We start from the raw sequence: 18,627 nt of genomic DNA on the forward strand, positions 1-18,627 counted from the left end.
TGCATCGCAAACCCCTCACCCCCAGCCCCACCCCAGAGCCCACTCCCCCAGCCAGAACCTTCACACCCCGGCACCCCAACCCTCTGCCCCAACCCTGAGCTCCCTCCCACACTCTGAATCCCTCGGCCCCACCCCCACCACATGAATTTTGCTATGTGCACCAATATGAAGGTAATGTGTCACACATCACCTCCATATTGGCACACATAACAAAATTCATTCTGCACATGGGTGGGAAAAATTAGAGGGAACGCTGCTCCTGGGGAATTCTGCACCAAAATATTAAAAATTCTGTGCACAATATTTTAAAATTCTGCATATTTTGTCATAACAACACAATATAAGCACTTTGGTAATTTATTTTAAAATACCTGTCAACAAGTATGTCAACAATACAGACAACAGCAAAAAAGATTCCCCAGGAGCAGAGAGTTAAAGAAACCCTATGACAACCTAGTTCCAGTTGGGGGAGGGGTGCTGGGGGAGGGGTGCTGGAGGAGGCTGTGTGGGTTCCCCAGAGCCCAGACACCTGCACTCCAATCCCCCCAGAGCCGAGCCACAGGGCACCCCCCGGCCCAGACACCAGCACTCCTCTCCCACTACAGCCCAGCTGCGGGGTACCTCCTGACCCACCCACCAGCACCCCACTCCCCCCAGCCTCCAGCACCCCCAGAGCCTTTACTCCCCCCAACTTCTTTACTGTCCCACCATGGAACATGGCTTGGTGCGGCCCTGCCCTTCCTCACCCTTTGCCAGAGCTGGGTCTCCCAGACCCTCTCTTGTCCCCGGAAGACTGAGGATCAAGCAGACCATGCAGCCTCCAGCCCTGCCAGGCTGGGCGCTCCAGTCCCTGTGAGCTGGCCTCTGCTGAGTCCAGCAGTCCCTAGTGGAATCCAGCAGTTCTGTGGGGGAAGCAGGGAATTCTGCGAAATTCTGAATTGCGCAGTGGTGCAGAATTCCCTGAGGAGTAATAAGGTTACAATAGGGGTTTTTTGTGTGTAATATAATATCTAAAGTGTCCAATGCTGCATTAATAGCAAACCTGCTTATAATCAACAATTGGCTTTACCCAAGGAAACCAAATGTGAAAATTCTGTATTTTTCCCAGTATTTGACAGCGGACAAAAAGTCAGAGTAGAGCAGCAAATGTATATGCTTTTATACATATTACTAATGCTCTGAAAAGGAAGTGGAAGGTAGTTCGCCTTTGTTCAGGAGTGAGGCAGAGAAGTCAAATTTCATTTCCTGAAAAATCACTTGCACAAGCTATATATAGTTTTACTCCTAAAGCATGGTTGAATAATTTATCATTTTACAGTACATTCTAGAGCTGGGTGAAATATCTGATGCAAAATGTAAAAGATGCAAAGTGGGCTTGCTCCTGATTTAATGAAACTCCCTTACCCAGGTAGAGCAGATCCTCAGAATAGCTGAGCTCTGCTCAGCACAGCATTTGGGGGTGGGGAAAGGTCATTTAAAGTTACCCCTGCAATCTCCCATTTGTGGGGATGCAGCCTCAGGACTGGTTCTCACTTATGCTGGCTGTTAATAACACCTAAGCATCTTGTGCTGCGGGGATAACCCCTGACATGTCCTCCATATTGAGGGGTGGGTGGAGGACCAACTATGCTGCACCCTGGGAAATTCCTGGCTGTCATATTTGGGCACAAAAATTATTGAAATTAGGCACAAAATATTTTGCATTATCTGATTATCAGCAAAATATACACAGTGAATTTGAAATGAGAGTTTTGAACTGGAATTATGCACATGGCTGAAGTCACAAGGTATTCCTTCTATTTTCTGATTGGCTGAGTCATTCCATGTGCTGAGAAGCCCATTTTGATTTTTCTCAGCAGGAGGGGCTGCAATGCATGTGTTTCTGACATGCTAATGAGAAAAAATGAGCATGTCTTCCATAGGCCTGAACAGTGAAGGCCACAAGGTCTTGTGGGGCATGTCGATATCCCAAAACTTCTTCAGTTGGCTGCAGTAGTAGGGAGAAGCTCTGTGCTTTTTCCTGCTGTAACCCTCGGAGGCAGACCACTTATTTCCTCTCCACCAAAGCCATTATGGAGTGAGGGGCAGCAGACCTAAGACACAGAAAAGACCCTGCTATCTGCTAAAATCACCAGAGATGGAAGAAGGTAAGAAGGCAACACAAAGTAAGAAAACAGGAGCTGAGTTGTGAAGGGATTGGGGAAGGGTGCTAAAATGCTGGCATAGAATCATAGAAGATTAGGGTTGGAAGAGACCTCAGGAGGTCATCTAGTCCAACCCCCTGCTCAAAGCAGGACCAACCCCAACTAAATCATCCCAGGCAGGGCTTTGTCAAGCTGGGCCTTAAAAACCTCTAATGATGGAAATTCCACCATCTCCCTAGGTAACCTATTGCAGTGCTTCACCACCCTTCTAGTGAAATAGTTTTTCCTAATATCCAACCTAGACCTCCTCCACTGCAACTTGAGACCATTGCTCCTTGTTCTGTCATCTGCCACCACTGAGAACAGCCTAGCTCCATCCTCTTTGGAACCCCCCCTTCACGTAATTGAAGGCTGCTATCAAATCCCCCCTCACTCTTCTCTTCTGCAGACTAAATAACCCCAGTTCCCTCAGCCTCTCCTCATAAATCACGTGCCCCAACCCCCTAATCATTTTTGTTCCCTCCACTGGACTCTCTCCAATTTGTCCACATCCTTTCTGTAGTGGGGGGACCCAAAACTGGACGCAGTACTCCAGATGTGGCCTCACCAGTGCTGAATAGAGGGGAATAATCACTTCCCTCAATCTGCTGGCAATGTTTCTACTAATGCAGCCCAATATGCTGTTAGTCTTCTTGGCAACAAGGGCACACTGTTGACTCATATCCAGTTTCTTGTCCACTGTAATCCCCAAGTCCTTTTCTGCAGAACTGCCGCTTAGCCAGTCAGTCCCCAGACGTAGCAGTGCATGGGATTCTTCTGTCCTAAGTGCAGGACTCTGCACTTGTCCTTGCTGAACCTCATCAGATTTCTTTTGGCCCAATCCTCCAATTTGTCTAGGTCACTCTGGACCCTATCCCTACCCTCCAGCATATCTACCTCTCCCCGCAGCTTAGAGTCTGTGACATTATGAGTGTAATATAATATCTCATTGAAAGGTGTCAGGGCCAGAAAGAGTTAATTAACTCACAGACTGACCTGACCCATGCCCGAACTTTAAAGACTGGTTAGGAAGATATGTAAATGAATAGAGCTTTGAAATGCAAGCCTGTATTGTTAGAGATAGAAGGGTAGATGTTTGCTCAGGTCTTGTGATGTAAGCAAACAAGTCTTGTCTCTTGCTATAGCTTTGATTCAAAGATCAAAAAAGGAGAATTAACATTTAAGAAGACACTTGAGTGAAATAGTATTATTGTCAATATATCTCTTTGAAGGTTGTGGTAACCTGTAGCTGAACTGTTTAATGGATAAATTACCCTGTACTAATTGCCTTGATGTTTAGGAGAAGGAAAGTTAAGCCTATTGTTTTCTCAGGCCAAAAGGCTGCTGGAAATGTATAAAAACCTTGCGACACGATCCTTCTTCATCTCAGATCTGCTTTGGGTTTCAAGAGGGGGAAACCTTAAGCCATAAGGATTGAGATCCCCAGTCACTGACTGGAGTCACCCTGAATATGGGCACTGGACTGTAACCTATGGACTATTTCTAAAAGGACTTTTGGCAACTACAAGCTCATCTCTGCTATGTATCTGAACCTCAAGAATTGAATTCAAGTCTGTCTGTATATTGATTTTTTAACCAAAACTCTCTCTTTTTTCTTTTTAAATAAATTTTGGCTTAGTTAATAAGAATTGACTATAAGCGTTTATTTTGGGTAAGATCTAAGTTATCATTTGACCTGGGTCTGGAGCTTGGTCCTTTGGGATCAGGAGAACCTTTTCTTTTATATGATGAAATAAGAATTTCAGCATTTATCATCATATGTTTGACATGTGTGTCTGGATGGAGGCCTGAGGCTGGGTACTTTAAGGGAACTGCATTATTTGGACTTCTGAGTAACCTGTGAGGTACTACAGAAGCTGTTTTGTGCTGGCTTGGTAAATCTAAGTATCAGAATATTCACCAGCGTTTGGGATTTGCCCCGTTCTGTTTGCAGTTCACCCTGATTGAGTGACCTCAGCTGGCTCCCATGGGCAGCACCATCACAGAATCATCCGCAAACTTGCTGAGGTGCAATCAAGCCCATCATCAAGATCATTAATGAAGAAGTTGAACAAAACCGGCCCCAGGACCGACCTCTGGGGCATGCTGCTTGATCCTGGGTGTTCTCCAGTTTCATACTGGAGCACTGAGCAATCATACCGCTCTCTTACATACAGTACAACTCCCCCACCTTTTCTCCCCAGCCTGTACTTCCTGAACAGTTAATACCCATCCATGACAGCGCTCCAGTCATGTGAGTTACCCTACCAAGTCTCTGAAATGTTCAGTGGTGACCACTGTGCATATGTGTATGTGACCACTGAAACAGCTTTGGGGAGGAAACTTGGGGAGAAAAAAAGTAACACTATACAGGTGTAAAATCTTTTTTCTTTCTTGCCAACAACGTATAAAAGATTTTTTTTCAAATATTTTACCAACTCTGTTCTAGGTTTCAAAAGTATGAAGTGTTGGGTATACTGGGCTTTTCACATCGTCATATTACAAAGGGAAAAATAAAAATGACCCCAAAGCCTCAAAAGAAAACGAAACCAAATAGTGAAAATTTTCATTAAAAAAATGCTTGACTTCAAGCAGTCTTATTCAATCTTAACTTCCTCTCACAGAGATTAAGCTTGTCTTTACAGGTGCTCTGATACTATGGTGATGGACATCCCAGAAATATTTTAGATGGATGGATGGGAATTTTGTCATTCCCTTCAATGGGGTCAAGATTGTACCCTTAAGGTTTGATTCTCCACTACATCGTACCATAAACAAACAGTTGTGCACGTGCCTTGTTGCTGTAAAGTGGACATTAAAACTTTCCCCTACTGCCATGAAGTAGTTCTACACCTCTAAGGAGAGTCTCCATTTGTTCAAAGTCCCACTTGCTGAGAGCCAAAGTACAAGTTCCAGAAAAGACATGGCCTACCTAACACTGGGTGTTAGTAGATATAGTTCTTATACTAATTGCACACACCCTATTGCTGACCCTAAGCATTCAAAAATCATGAGTCAGGCCCCCAAACTCATGAGATTGTCTTAAAAATCGTGAGAGTTCACAAAAATAATTTGGGCGTTCTTTGTATTTACCTTCTGTTTTCTGAGCCTTAGGGTACACTTGGTTCAGGTTTTCAGGCTTTTCTTTGTAATCATGAGGTCTAAAAAACGTAACTTTCTTTCTTTTTTTCTTTTTTTTTTTTTTTTAAGAATGAGGTTCTCACATCACTTGCCCTCAGGAGCTAGAGCTTTAACAACATATCAAATATTGTGACATATACAATAAAGTTGTGAGACCTAGCAACAGATATATATTGCTAAATCCTGCCCTATGTTGTGTATCCTCTTCCTTCCTTGTCTATGTGTGCAATAGCATAGCAAAGATAAATTCTCTACCCTTCTTTTGAACAGAAAGCCTGCAATTACCAGCGTGGCCTCAGAGGACTGAATCAGAAATTCCAACTGTAATTTAAAAAAAGATACATCTTCAAACCCAGTTTATGGTGGGAAGCATTACTTAATCTTTTGAATTTATAGGATAACTGGGATAAAAACATTGTTCAAATTTCCCTTTCCTCAAGAGGAAGCATTTTTTTCATGACAATTTTAGTTTTTCCTTTTTTGTATGTAAAAACACCCCACGCCACTGTTGCATATAATTTAATTCTGGGAAATTGACTCTCCTCTCTTTCCCTCCTAACCCCCTGCCAGGTGACTGCTACTATGAGAGAGACTTTTTGGGCTCAGATGTGTCATGCATCCTGCAGTAATTAATAAAACCACTGGCTTTTCCTAAGCATCTGGCAAGGAGTCATTGCATAGGTTAAGAGCTGTCTACACTCAGTCTAGTTCAAAATTAATAAATCTGAAGGATTTAAAAAGCTATCCATCATTTTCTAATTTGTTTTTATTGGCTAAAATGCTAGAGTGAGTTCTATCCAAACAAATTAGGCAACAGCATCTGTTTCATAATAGAATAAAATGTCAACATCTCCTTTTAGAAAATGACTTTCAAATGGTGTAGACAACACATTCAGGACTGGATGCTGATCTCACTTTCACTGGCATAAATAAAGAGTATGATCCGTTGGTTCTATTTATTGAGTTACTCCTGATGTATCTGAGAGTAAATGAGATTGGCACGAGGCTCTTAGTTTTATCCACTGTGTTGTTTCCCCTGCTGTACCTGTTGTGCTGCTCACTGTAGCCACAGACTGGGCTAGATCCTTAGCTGGCGTAGTAGCACGTACGTCGATGGAGACGCACTGATTTACACTTTTACTAGCTCTTCGAGCCAAATATTCTTTAATATATGGAGGCAGGAATTTTCAATATAATGTTTTTAAACTTTGTTTTTATAATTGTCAAGGCTCTTCTTCAGCTGCCCAGTGAGCAGTGCTGCCTCGCCTGTTTTCACAGTCTGAGTCACACAAACACACCCTCTCTTTCTTTTCCATTACATGCACCTTTAATCCTCTGTTTCCCAATAGGACAGGACATAGCACAGGTATACAGTAGGAGGAGCCTTCCGTACATCTTCTCTCCTCCACCCAAGCTAACCCTCTGAGCGTCTCCTTACTTCCTATTCCTCCCAATTACATAGGGCTAATCTTCACTAGGGGCTAAATCGGTGCTGAGGCAGTGGCATCGGTTCAGCGGGTCTGGGGAAGACGTGAGCACTCTCCCGTCAATTTAATTAATCCACCTCAAGCTATGTCAATGGGAGAGCGTCTCCCATCCACATAGTGTGCTGTAGTCACTGCTTTAAATCACTTTTAAACTTACGTAACGGAACAAGCGTAACTTACATCGACTTACAGCATTAGTGTAGACAAAGCCATATGCTCCCCTTAACTGCTGGGCTAATGAGACAATTAGCTCAGTAACCACCAAGTGTAATCCCCACTAGAAACAATTGATGGGCTTCAGTTAAGTCTGCAGCCTTCTCTGTGCTGCAGCAACTCGAGTGCCCAGGGTGCTACAGCTGGCATAGTACTGTCACAATAATACATGTCAAACATGGGCCTGATTTTAAAACCCGCATTCCATTTTGCACTTGTATCTAATTAAGGGTAGAAATTCATAGATGAAATTAATTGCAGGAGTAAATGATAGTCGTTGGATAAGTACCTCCTGATCTGAACACATATCAGGAGACATCTGAGAGACATAATTTTTCTCATGATTCTGCAGTTATTTGTAGGTGCAAAATGAGGGTGGGTGGGTCAGTGTTTTATATCAGGTCCCAGACTAACCTTGGCTGCCCTGAACAGAGGATGGGTAACAGTTGTGGAAACTGTAACTCTGATCCTGCAAAGAGATGCACATCATGACCTCATAGCATTCCACTGACTTCAGTGGAAGTTTATATTTACATAGGATGTGGTGAACTGGGACCTATATAAGTATGTGCGTAACAACATCTAGAATACCTGTACCTACCACTATCAGTGGAAACTATAATAAAGCACCTTCCAATTACTACAGTAAATACCCCCTAAAAAACAGTGCTAATGTGAAAGTTTTTACATGTTGCTCTTCTCTTCTGCTATTCTTAGCATTTATTTATTTATTGGTAGCCTGTGCATGTTTTTCCACTGTCTTGTGATATAAGTCTCCTTGTTGCTTCTAAGTTTTTGGCTCCTGTTGTTGCATCAGGGTTTGGTTGCAAAGTCTGGCCACATTTGATCTTCTTGAGATCTGGAACTTTTTTTTTTAATTAGAACCTGAACCTGACAGCCCTTCGTGCCCAGTATAACTGTATGTGCATTATTTGATCTTAAAACTACAATAAATACATCATGTTCTCTCTCAAAATATCATCGATATCAATATCGTAGCATAAAAATCCAAATGCATAAAGAATGCTATGATGAGACAGTGATTTAAATTCAAAATATACATTTAAATCCACTCAGAATACAGTTTGAGGATTAAATTAATCAAATAAATAGGCCTGATAAAATGTAAAATCCATGCTAAAAGTAAAACATATATGTATATATTAATGTAGGTGACATAACAGAGAAAACTCTTAGCTTATTAAAAACTTCGTATTTAGCACCTTCAGTCATTTTAATCATGCATGACCCACTAACATTTTTACACAAACACATCTCAGGTCAAACTAGTAAATAATGAAATCATCCACAATTTCAGCTCATTTCCTATCTCTCACTGCAAAAATGTTGATTCCAGGCATGGAAGTGCAACTCTGAGCCAAAGAGTAATTACTTTATGGTGTTCATGACTCATAGGAAATAATGTCTCATGAGGATCATCTTTAAAAAAATCCCTAAATATACTGGTGTTAAACAAGAACGCTAGCAAACTAAGGAAAAGGGGTCAGGTTCTGCCCTGTGCTTGACCTCGGTATCCTGCCCTTGTGGCTCCCACAGAATCCTCCTGTCCCAGGGGTGTTCACCACCCAGCACTGAATTGACACAATGGCTCTATCCCAGAACCGCATGGAGTTTTTGATGCAAGAGCATATCAAAGGTGGCTCAGGAGATAGGAGAGGAAGGGACATGTGGCCAGAGCACACTGTGCTCCAGCTAATGGCCTCTTGAGGGCTAACACAAGCCAGTGCAACTTGGAGAAGCCCAGTTCAGAATTCAGGAGGCCTTCCCAGACCACTTCCTACCTTGCCCTGTGGTGGGCCTTTGCCTCAGTCTCTTCCCCGGCTCACAGTCTATCAACTCTATTCTCTCTATTCCTCTTCCACCAGCTCACCTCAGGGCTTCTTAGCCCTTTCTGCTATCCAGCTGGTTCTGCTGGAGAAGAGTTTTCTCCAAATCCCTCTCATGCACTGCCGGACTCATAATGTTGATTGAAAGGATTTCTTTTTACTCAGACTTTCACTCTGTTACCTGCTAAAGTACTTTAGGATTTTTTCATGAGATGGTATTATCTGAACCCTTGGGTTTAGCTGTAGGTAGGTCCAACAAAGAGTTGTTTTCAAGAGGTGGAATTCATTGTATGTAAACAACCTGCCAAGAAGAAATGATATATGAATAATAGGTTGGTATGGATTGCTTGTATTGTCATCTAAGGAAAAGAATAAATACCAGAGATTACTTAAAATTACAATTGAAGAGCATCAGGAGTGGATTTATAGATTAGGCTTCTAGAGATATTTGGAAAATAACAATACTTCACATTTAAACTGAATTTTGCTGCGTAAGAATTACTGTAGATCAGTCTAATGACCTATTTGCTCCCAGTATGAGATAGTAGTCAGTACCCGATGCATCAAGGTAAGGCATCAGACTTGCATAATTCACTTACTGTTGGATGATATTCAACTTGATGCAATAGGTCCATTACAGTTAAGGCTAAAGTCATCTTTCAAATCTTTTCTACCAGTGGGAGGGGGTCTCCCTTCTTGTCCCATATTGTTAGTGTGAAAGATGGTGATGGGGCCAGGCTGACTCACTGGCAATAATGCCATCACACAGAAGGGTTGCACTATTCCAACCTATCAAACTCACAGATTTCTCGCAGGCTAAGAAAACAGAATTTGCCTCTACAGCATTTCAGAATGCTTCCCCTCTGTAAAGCTGACTTCCTCAGGCCATATGCAAGAAAAGTGAATTTCACTCTTTGTGTGATAGTACAATATCATGGAGCAGGGTGACTGTTGGGCAACGGGGCGTGGGGGGTGGGGGGGAGAGAGAGAGAGAGACAGTGAAAATTTCCTTCCCAGTATTCTGAGTTGTCCTTTTTATTGGAATTCTCGAATTAAATCGCCCTAGAACACAAGCGGGCACAAAATACCTGAGTTCCAGTTCAATACACAGCTCAATCAGACCTGCCTATTAAAATCAAATACCTATCACATTATATTATTCACAACTGTATCCTTCCAGTTATTGGGAAATTGTTACTTTCCTGAATTATTAAGACTTGTTTTCCTCCATGGAAGCAATTTGTTTCTATTTTATGCATAAAGTGCCTGAGCATTAGGGAGGGGCAGGGTGTGGTGGCAGATGTTTTGAGCATTAGAAGGAAAAAAGAAATAGCTGGCTTTGTGAGGAGTCATAGCGTGAGAACCACAAAGTAACTTGCCTACTGGGCATAAGAGTATCATATCTGATAAAGAAGACTGACAACTTGGAAGAGAGTGTAGAGAATGAGCTGCAGTTGTGGCAGTGTGTTAGTACCAGAGATGTAGGGAAATATAGGTGAGAGGTCTTGGAAGCTAAAGCGAGACGGGTAAGTCTTGTAGGAGGAGTAAGGCTACGTATTCTGTATTCCATACACAGCGCTAACTATGCATCTGGAATCCAGGCAGCTCAAATGCACGGTTGAAAAGATATTACAGAAAGGAGAGTTCCAAGTTACAGGGAAAGGAGAATCTTTCATTCATCATGCCATTTTTGTTATAACATGAACCTAGAGACACTAAGCAGTGGAGTGATATCTTCTCATTTCACATACATAGGGCACCAAACCATCATTAGATATCCTGCGGACAGGTACATACCAGGAGATAGAAAGCTCCTTATCACATAAACCCAAACTAATTTGTGCCCTACTCTGAGTAGACTATGGCATTATTTGCTTATTTTTAATTGTAAGATCGTTAGACTTTATTCCTCACTTCTCTTCATAATAGCAATTACCAGGTGAGATTCTGGTCCAGAGAAATAACACACAAGGGAAATATGCCCATCTATATAAGACAGAGGAGGTTTTAGGAGCAAAGAGTTTAGCACACCAGACTGTTCATGTTCTGAACCTTTAGCCAATCCACAAGTTGTTTTGAAATGAAACTAATATTAACCTCACCAGAAGTTTTCTATTTTATGGCCATCATAATTTTTCTCTGACAAACACCACAACATAGCAGATATTCTGTGCAACAACACAGTGTTTCCAAGCCTGTAAGAATGCTTTTAAATCTGAAGGGAAAGTCTTAGTTATCATCTTGAACTGCATGCTCAAGAGGTATTTTCCTTTACGGGTTAAGGCAACAAAGTAATATTGATTAGAAAGGTTCACTGAGGACTTGATTCATTGTGGATAGGTATTCATTGTGGCTTGTGCATAAGAAGTAAAGAATATTTGCATGTCCAGAAACAATGAACAGCACATCAGTCTGACCTGGGAGATCTGAGCACTTTCTGCAGCAGTTCTTGTGGAAGTTTCCGTAGATGGATCTGAGAGCTAAGCTGAGGAACAAGGTTCACCTCTAGCCACCTTTCGCAGTCTGTTACCAGTGTTTCCTGTTTGTACTGTTTAAAAAAACACCAAAAGAGAGAATAGAAAGAAATCTATAAACCCTGGGTACCACCTTGTGGTCAAAACTGGTAGTATTCAAGCTCAAACACAGAGCCAACCAAAGGATTGGAATAAAATGTGTTTTTTCACTGAAATGTTAAATCTTCAACTATATGTCTGTATATCACCCTGCATTCAATTAATGTTATGTAAAAAATTTTTTTTTCATATTGCTCACAATCATTAGGATCTGGCCTGTTTCAAATTGAGATGGAAATTGTTTTAAAAGTTCAAAAGCCAAAGAAAAATCATCCTTTTGGGGAAAAATTCCATAGCCCAGATCATGTTGTTCATTGGAATATTAAAATATTAATTAGATGGTGAACTACTCAACATTTACATTTAGATCCAACAACCTAAACTAGGTGTTATAATTCATATCATAATTCCCAGAGACTGTTGATAGCCATATAATGTATTATAAATGTAAATAAAAACCAAATATGGTGTTGCAAACAAGTCAGCACACCTGAAAGAATTTACTAATAGGAATCTAGAACCTTTAAGACAGTTTGAACTTTCTCTGGTCTGAGATATAACTTGAAGCAACCTCGCTACTCAAGTGAATTTTTTTTTAAACCTCAGTAGCATTTCTAGCTCACCTTGCAAGCAGCACAATAATAGCTACAGACATTGGCTGAGCAAATTCCACTCTTCATAATGGACACACACCTAGCACAAAGAAATAACTAGTTTTAAAAGCAAAATATAAAATATTACAGCATTAAAAAAACAGGAGAGTATGGTTTACTGGTTAAAGTACTGACCAAGAAAAAACACTCCAGTTACTCCTGATTGGGCCACTAAGTTGTACTGTAACATTAGGGGACTTATTTTAACCTTTATGTGCCTCAGTTTAATCATCTTTCCCATCAGTTTATCATACTTTCCTATCATCCTTCACAGTAATAATTTATATGGTAAATTTAAACAGCTCTTTACAAAACAAGTCAGAACTCATAATGTAAGATAGACAGGAAGTTGCACACAAGACATGATGTGGACAACTGTTCAGGGAAAGGACTGCTAGGAGAGACTGTTTGTAAAATGAAGGAAGAAAGGATTCTTGAGAAAATTGGCTTAGTGAACTGAAGGGGGAAACTGTTCCAAGCACAGGAAGGGCCGCATGATGGAAGGCACAAAGCCAAGAATGCATTGGCATTTTGGGTAGAGTGGAATGAGGAGACAGAAGACAAGAAAGGAGAAGGTTACATTAGTGAAGACTAGAGGTGAGCAAAGCATTGATAAAGGTTTTTAATATTGGGGGCGGAGAGAAGAGGAGATTTTGGTGAAACTGAGGGGGAAGGAATGGCGAGACTTAGCAAGGAACTGCACTTGGGGAAAGGGAAGAGCCAAAGGATGTACTAGAGTTGTGACCTGAGCTACAATAATGATAGTGGAGTCATCCATTGTTACAGAGAAGGATGCAGAGCAGTGGGCTAAGGAGGAAAAGGGAGACATTGTTTTGAAAAGACTGAGATGGAGACATAGTACGTGGAATATATGTAAAGTGCTTTAACAAGTACCCATTTTATAAAGTAGTTTTACATGCATAAGACTAAGTCCAGATGCCACTGAAATCACTCTAAAACTCCTGTTCATTTCTGTGTCACTGGGATTTATACCAGGTAGAAAAATGCATTTGCAGTATATTAATAACCTAAATTGTTCTGTTTGGTTGGGCAATCAGAGTTCATCACTGGTAGTGCGTCTATGTCTCGGAGTATGTCTTCACTGCGAGTGAAGGTTTAGCTTTAATCTAGCTAGCACAGGAATGAGTAGCGGACACAAGGTGGCATGGGCTTCAGCACTGGCTAGCAATCAGAGTCAAAGCCCCTTGGGTATGTATTAATGCAGTTAGTACGTGCTGAAGCCCATGCCACATTAGATTGAAGCGAGCACAGTTATGCCTATCCATTCGTTTGCAGTGAAGACACACACACACACACACACATTACCAGTGATGGACTGTGATTGGTCCAACCAAACAGAACAATCAGAATCCAACACTAGTCGTGGGTGAATATCTCTGCGGATATTATACCAGTGTAAACGGCAGCTTCTCTGTAACTTGAAGTCTTTAAATCATGATTTGAGGACTTCAGTAACTCAGTCAGAGGTTATGGGTCTATTATAGGAGTGGACGGGTGAGGTTCTGTGGCTTGCAATGTGCAGGAGGTCAGACTAGATGATCATGATGGTCCCTTGTGACCTTAGAGTCTCGCTTTGATTTAATGACTTTTACTTGGTTGCTAGCTTGTGCTGAAGCCCATCCCACCATGTGTACACTACTGTTATTAGCTGTGCTAATGTGTATGCCTATCCATGCTACAATCACACCTTCACTTGCAGTGAAGACATACCTACAGAGAGGGACTGTGATTAGTCCAACCAAACACAACAATGAGAGTCCATCACTGGTAGCGTGCATACATCTCTGAGGCTACATCTTCACTGCAAGTGAAGGTGTGATTATAGCACAGGTAGGCATACCCATGCTAGCTTTAATCTAGCTATCCTGGGAAACAGTAGTAATGTCGATGTGGTTGGGTCTCAGCATGTACTAGCTACTTGAGTACATACCCAGACTAACATGAGTATGCCTATCCATGTTCCAACCACACCTTCACTTGCAGTATAGACATACCCTGTGTGTTTGTAAGCATATTTTTCTCTCAGAGGAATAACTGATTCTTGTTTTTCACTTGTAAATATTCATCTCAACATAAAAGTGTCTCCAATCTTTCTCCCAATAAGCTCTCCCTTTCTATTTCTTTGGAGAACTTATGGCAGTTGTGGTCTACATTAATAATCCTGAAAGAAAGGCTTTCTGACAGTAGTCACCCCTTCAGCATCCATTTCCGGACTGCCATTTGTGGGTCTGCCTTGTCCCCTCCAGGGACCAATTCTAAATGCTGCTGAATGCTGAAATCAGCGGTACTTTAGGATGCTCAACAATTCATAAAATTGGGCATCAGTTGAGTGACTTTGATATTTTATTTTAAATATTAGTGTCCGTTAGTGTCCTTTTCATTGTACTTTTAGAATTCTGCCTCTAGCCCAGACGTCTCAGGGCAAATGTTAGGGTGAACAGAAGTAGAAGAAAGGTATTAATTATCTCCTTTTTGTCTGTGAGAAATAAGTTTACCTATTCATAGCTCCTGAGGTCAAGTGCCCTTTGCCAAGAACTTCTCACTTGGCCAACTCAAGAAAAAATATTCAGTTGTAAAAATATTTTCCAGTGAAATAACAAACCAATGGATGATTCACTTCACAGTTGTTGGCAGATCAAGGGTGTTGTTTAGTGCTTTTTCCATCCTCTCACCCTAAGGATGCTCACGCAAGGCCCATGTGCCAAGAGACTAAAAATATAGCCAGTGAGAAGTAAAATAAACTGTTTGTAGAATGTGAGCTACAGGCAGAGCAAAACACCCTTATGCCTGCAGGCTCATTGGCAACCGTAAACAGCAGTTTTACAGTTACTATACAGAAGTGCTAGTGTAATTCAACGAGCATGATAAGTTGAATTTTAAGTAAAAGCCATAAGGAAACTAATAGCAAACATACATGCATGATAGCAACTAACTGTGGCCCTGTCTATTCTATGCTAGCTACAACCATGTGTAAATGCTAACATGGACGAGCATGGTTAACCTGAACAGTGTGGACAAGAATAAGAACATTAGCCCAACTGTGCTACAGATATATCCTTCTTAGGTAGCCGAGACTACAGTTTTACAAAATGGCTAACACCATTTCAGCTACACTCACAAAAATAAAGACAAGCAAACATGATTAAGTTCTTAATCTAACTATTATTGGTTGCAAAGAATAAGAATTACAATAAACAGAAGATCTGAAGCTTTATCGACGTAATTGGTTAAATGATTTAGGGCCTGATGCAGAGTCTATTGAAATCAATACATCTTTCCACTGATGTCACTGGGCTTTGGATGAGGTCCTTAAAGAACCTGGGGGATAGATACAACTAATTGAAAAGACTGAGGAGATGCAGGGGATTTTCATTTGTTTTTCAAGCAACTTTCACGCTGGTCAAGAAGTCTCCAATGTTTGGACACAAGGATATTGGGTTCATGTTAGTCATGGATGTAAACTGCCAAGAGGGAAAAACACTGTTCCGGTATTTTTCATGTTTTCTATTTATTTTTTATTCTACTCTCATTACTCTGCAAGGTTTTGATGATTTACTGATGCAATAGAACCTACTCAGTTGTCACCCTGATATCATCCGTGTAGCTCTTTATTGGGGACTATTGCTAGGGAACAGTTCCAGCACGAAGTGTTTCAAGGGTTCTGAATAATGAGCATCTGAATGACTGGCACAGCTGTTGTTGCCGGGAAGCCTAGTCTCTCTGGATGAGAGGTATAAATTGGTTTTTGCTGGCATAAATGCCCTGCTGTGTTATTCTTTGTATGCTGCTTCCCCTGCTATAAACAAGATGATTTTACCTTTCTGGGTGTTTTAATTTGTTGTTTTGCATACTGCTATTTTAAAAGCAATTCATAAACTCCTAAGAGTGAGATAGCACAGTGCACGCCCCTCAGGCTCTGCTAATCAGAATGGTTACCCTAATCCAGCATTTTTCAAATGCGGCCACCATGGCTGCATGCAGCCACCAGGGGCTTTTCTTGCAGCCACAGCCTCCTGGGTGCTGACTGGGGTGAGGGGGTGGCTGGAAGCAGTGGCCCCTCCCCCAGGCTGCCAGCAGGGGTTGGTCCCTGCCCTCTTTTGGAGCCACAAACACTATAGGAGCAGGCGACCAGGCTGAGTTCCCCACCTTCCCAGGGGGTGTGAGGCTTGGGCTTGAGCCCTCGGGTGGTGGGCGGCAGGCTCTGGCCATGCGGTGGCGGGCTTCATCCCCCAGCCGCAGGGCTTTGGGCTCTGACCCCGGCTCATTCCCCACACATCACCCTTGGGCCCCTGCTGCCTCCTTCAGGCCCCAGCTGTGCAGCAGGACCCCAGGATTGTTGGATCATATTAAAGAAGTTCTGTATTAAAATCACAAATGAGTTTGATTCCCCATAGTTTAAATTCCAGGGTATTACTAATTAAGAGGTCTCTTGGTTTTTGGTACTGTTTCTCTCCCTCTATGTGTGAAACTTGCAAGCTGCTAATTGCCTTAGTACATTCTAAGACAGAGTCTGTTCTCAAAGCAATATTCTAACAACAGAAACAGCACCCAGAGACTCCCCGCCCTTTTGTTGTATTAACAATTGTGATTAAAATAGAGATAGAGGATGTATGTGGATGGATGCTTGGTGTGGATAATAACTGAATGATCAGGGAGGTGCCAGCCTAAGAATCCAGTGTCCATCGGCTGAAGAAGGCGTCAAGTGGAAATAACCAGAGGGCAGACTGGAATCCACCCAACAGCCTCAAGAATGGGAGAACCAAAGAACAAGATAACATCTAGCAGCAGGGAGCCGTCAGGAATGTGCTATCTGCTGATTGATTCAGCAACAGCATGATGAAGCAATTCCCATAGACTAGCATAGGAAGAAATTCCGATAAAAATAGACTCTAAAAAGTGAGAACTTTGGTGTCTGATTCTGCAAACCAACTTCCAGGAGCATCAGATGAGCATCTGACAAAGCCCTGGTCCCTCCTCATGTCCAGGCCACCTGGCCAGTGGCTTGGCATGAGCAACTCTAAGGCTGGTAACTATAACAACCTTGCAGAACCTGTGTATGTGTGTTTGTATGAATGAATGTGTGAATAAATATGAGATTGAATGGAATGTTATAGCTATAACTAACTGCTTATTATGATTCTTTCTGTATTCACAATAAATGTGGTATTTTGCCTTTTTCCCTTTAATAAGATCCTGCTGGTTTTTATTTTATTGGTATAACAGGATCCAGCCCCAGACTCACCCCCTAGGTGCCCCAAGTCCCGCTACCTCTTCCAGCCCCCAATCCAATCCCCCATCGCCCCTGGCTCTCCTTACCCACCGCCCCATCCAGGGGTTTAATTTGTCCCCCAGCTTGCCGGGGATGAGTAAGTCTGCTGTGAAAAGTGACATTAACACATATACAATTATCACTTTTCACAGTAGCAGACTTACTAGCTAGCAATTTTTTTTTTAAATCAACCAGAAAAGGAAAACATGCAAAGCACATTATTTGTGTTTTTATTCTGTTTCGGTCCAGTAAAGATTAGAGACAACTGTACATTATTTTTATTATTGAGTCTGCAAAAAATCCCTACATAATGACATTACAATGATTTGGACATGGATATGTGCATATGTATTTGTTTTTCCTGAAGTTAATTATTTCAGGAAAAATTGTCAGAGCAGCCACCAGCAAGAGTTGGTGCCGGCACTCTGAGGCCACCAAAAAATTTGTTGTGAGACCCCCTGCTAGCACATTTCTGATTCTACGGACATGTGCCAATTCCAGTTACAGCAAGAGGATTTATTTGCTGTATTTTATTGTTAAGCCACTACACGACCAAAGTTCTTCCTGGGAACTAGGTCATTCTAATATAGCTGGTGTGGTTGAAATCAATTTTCATTTGGTCCTTTCCTGCAGCACTGATTATCATCTGTTAGGGTTGCAGCCTCAGCATCAAGTACCAGCATTAATTGTTATGGTTTGCAACATGGCATAGTGTCAGTGGCTGGCCAAGAAGACACATTATTAATTCCTCTTTATGGTTTCTGATGTACTCTGTCCTGCCATATAAAAAGGACTGTGTCCACCTCATTTTGCACTTTAAAATGATTAAACGTGGTCGGCCTGTTAGAGAAATTCAGTTTTCCAAGTGATGGCATCTACATTTTTACTGCCATATTTTCACTTAGGTTACAGGGAAGACTCCGTGCCCGGGTTTCCTTAGCAAGACCTTTGCCAGATAATATAAGGGAGTACTAGTGGGACAACTAACCCACTCAGCACACATTATACATAATACCTTAAGTCCCTACACATTAAGAAGAGTTTAGGACTTGACCCTCTACTGGAGCAAAAGGTTCTATTAGAAATAAAGCTCACAGGTTTTTAAATGCAAATACACAGGTACAGGTGAATAACTGATTATGAGAGAACTAAAGCAATATGGTAGAATAGGAGCACTAAATATATTTGGGGCAGTTTTATTTCTTTATCAAAGTGCAAAAGGGAAGATGCTGAGCTGACT

The 18,627-nt window shown here is 41.7% G+C and overlaps 1 protein-coding gene across 1 annotated transcript in view; it reads right to left on the reverse strand.

The window, feature by feature from the left end:
- Window positions 1-18,627, reverse strand: part of BTBD16 (BTB domain containing 16) — a 46,783-nt gene that overhangs the window by 19,522 nt on the left and 8,634 nt on the right. The window contains exons 9-11 of the mRNA XM_043551963.1: window positions 12,068-12,137; window positions 11,289-11,419; window positions 9,053-9,172 (exon numbers count right to left, since the gene is read on the reverse strand). Of these exons, the coding sequence (XP_043407898.1) occupies window positions 9,053-9,172; window positions 11,289-11,419; window positions 12,068-12,137 (321 nt within the window). The remainder of the gene's footprint in view (window positions 1-9,052; window positions 9,173-11,288; window positions 11,420-12,067; window positions 12,138-18,627) is intronic.

This window comes from Chelonia mydas, chromosome 7 (genome assembly GCF_015237465.2).
Source record: "Chelonia mydas isolate rCheMyd1 chromosome 7, rCheMyd1.pri.v2, whole genome shotgun sequence".
NCBI classification, from domain to species: domain Eukaryota; kingdom Metazoa; phylum Chordata; order Testudines; family Cheloniidae; genus Chelonia; species Chelonia mydas.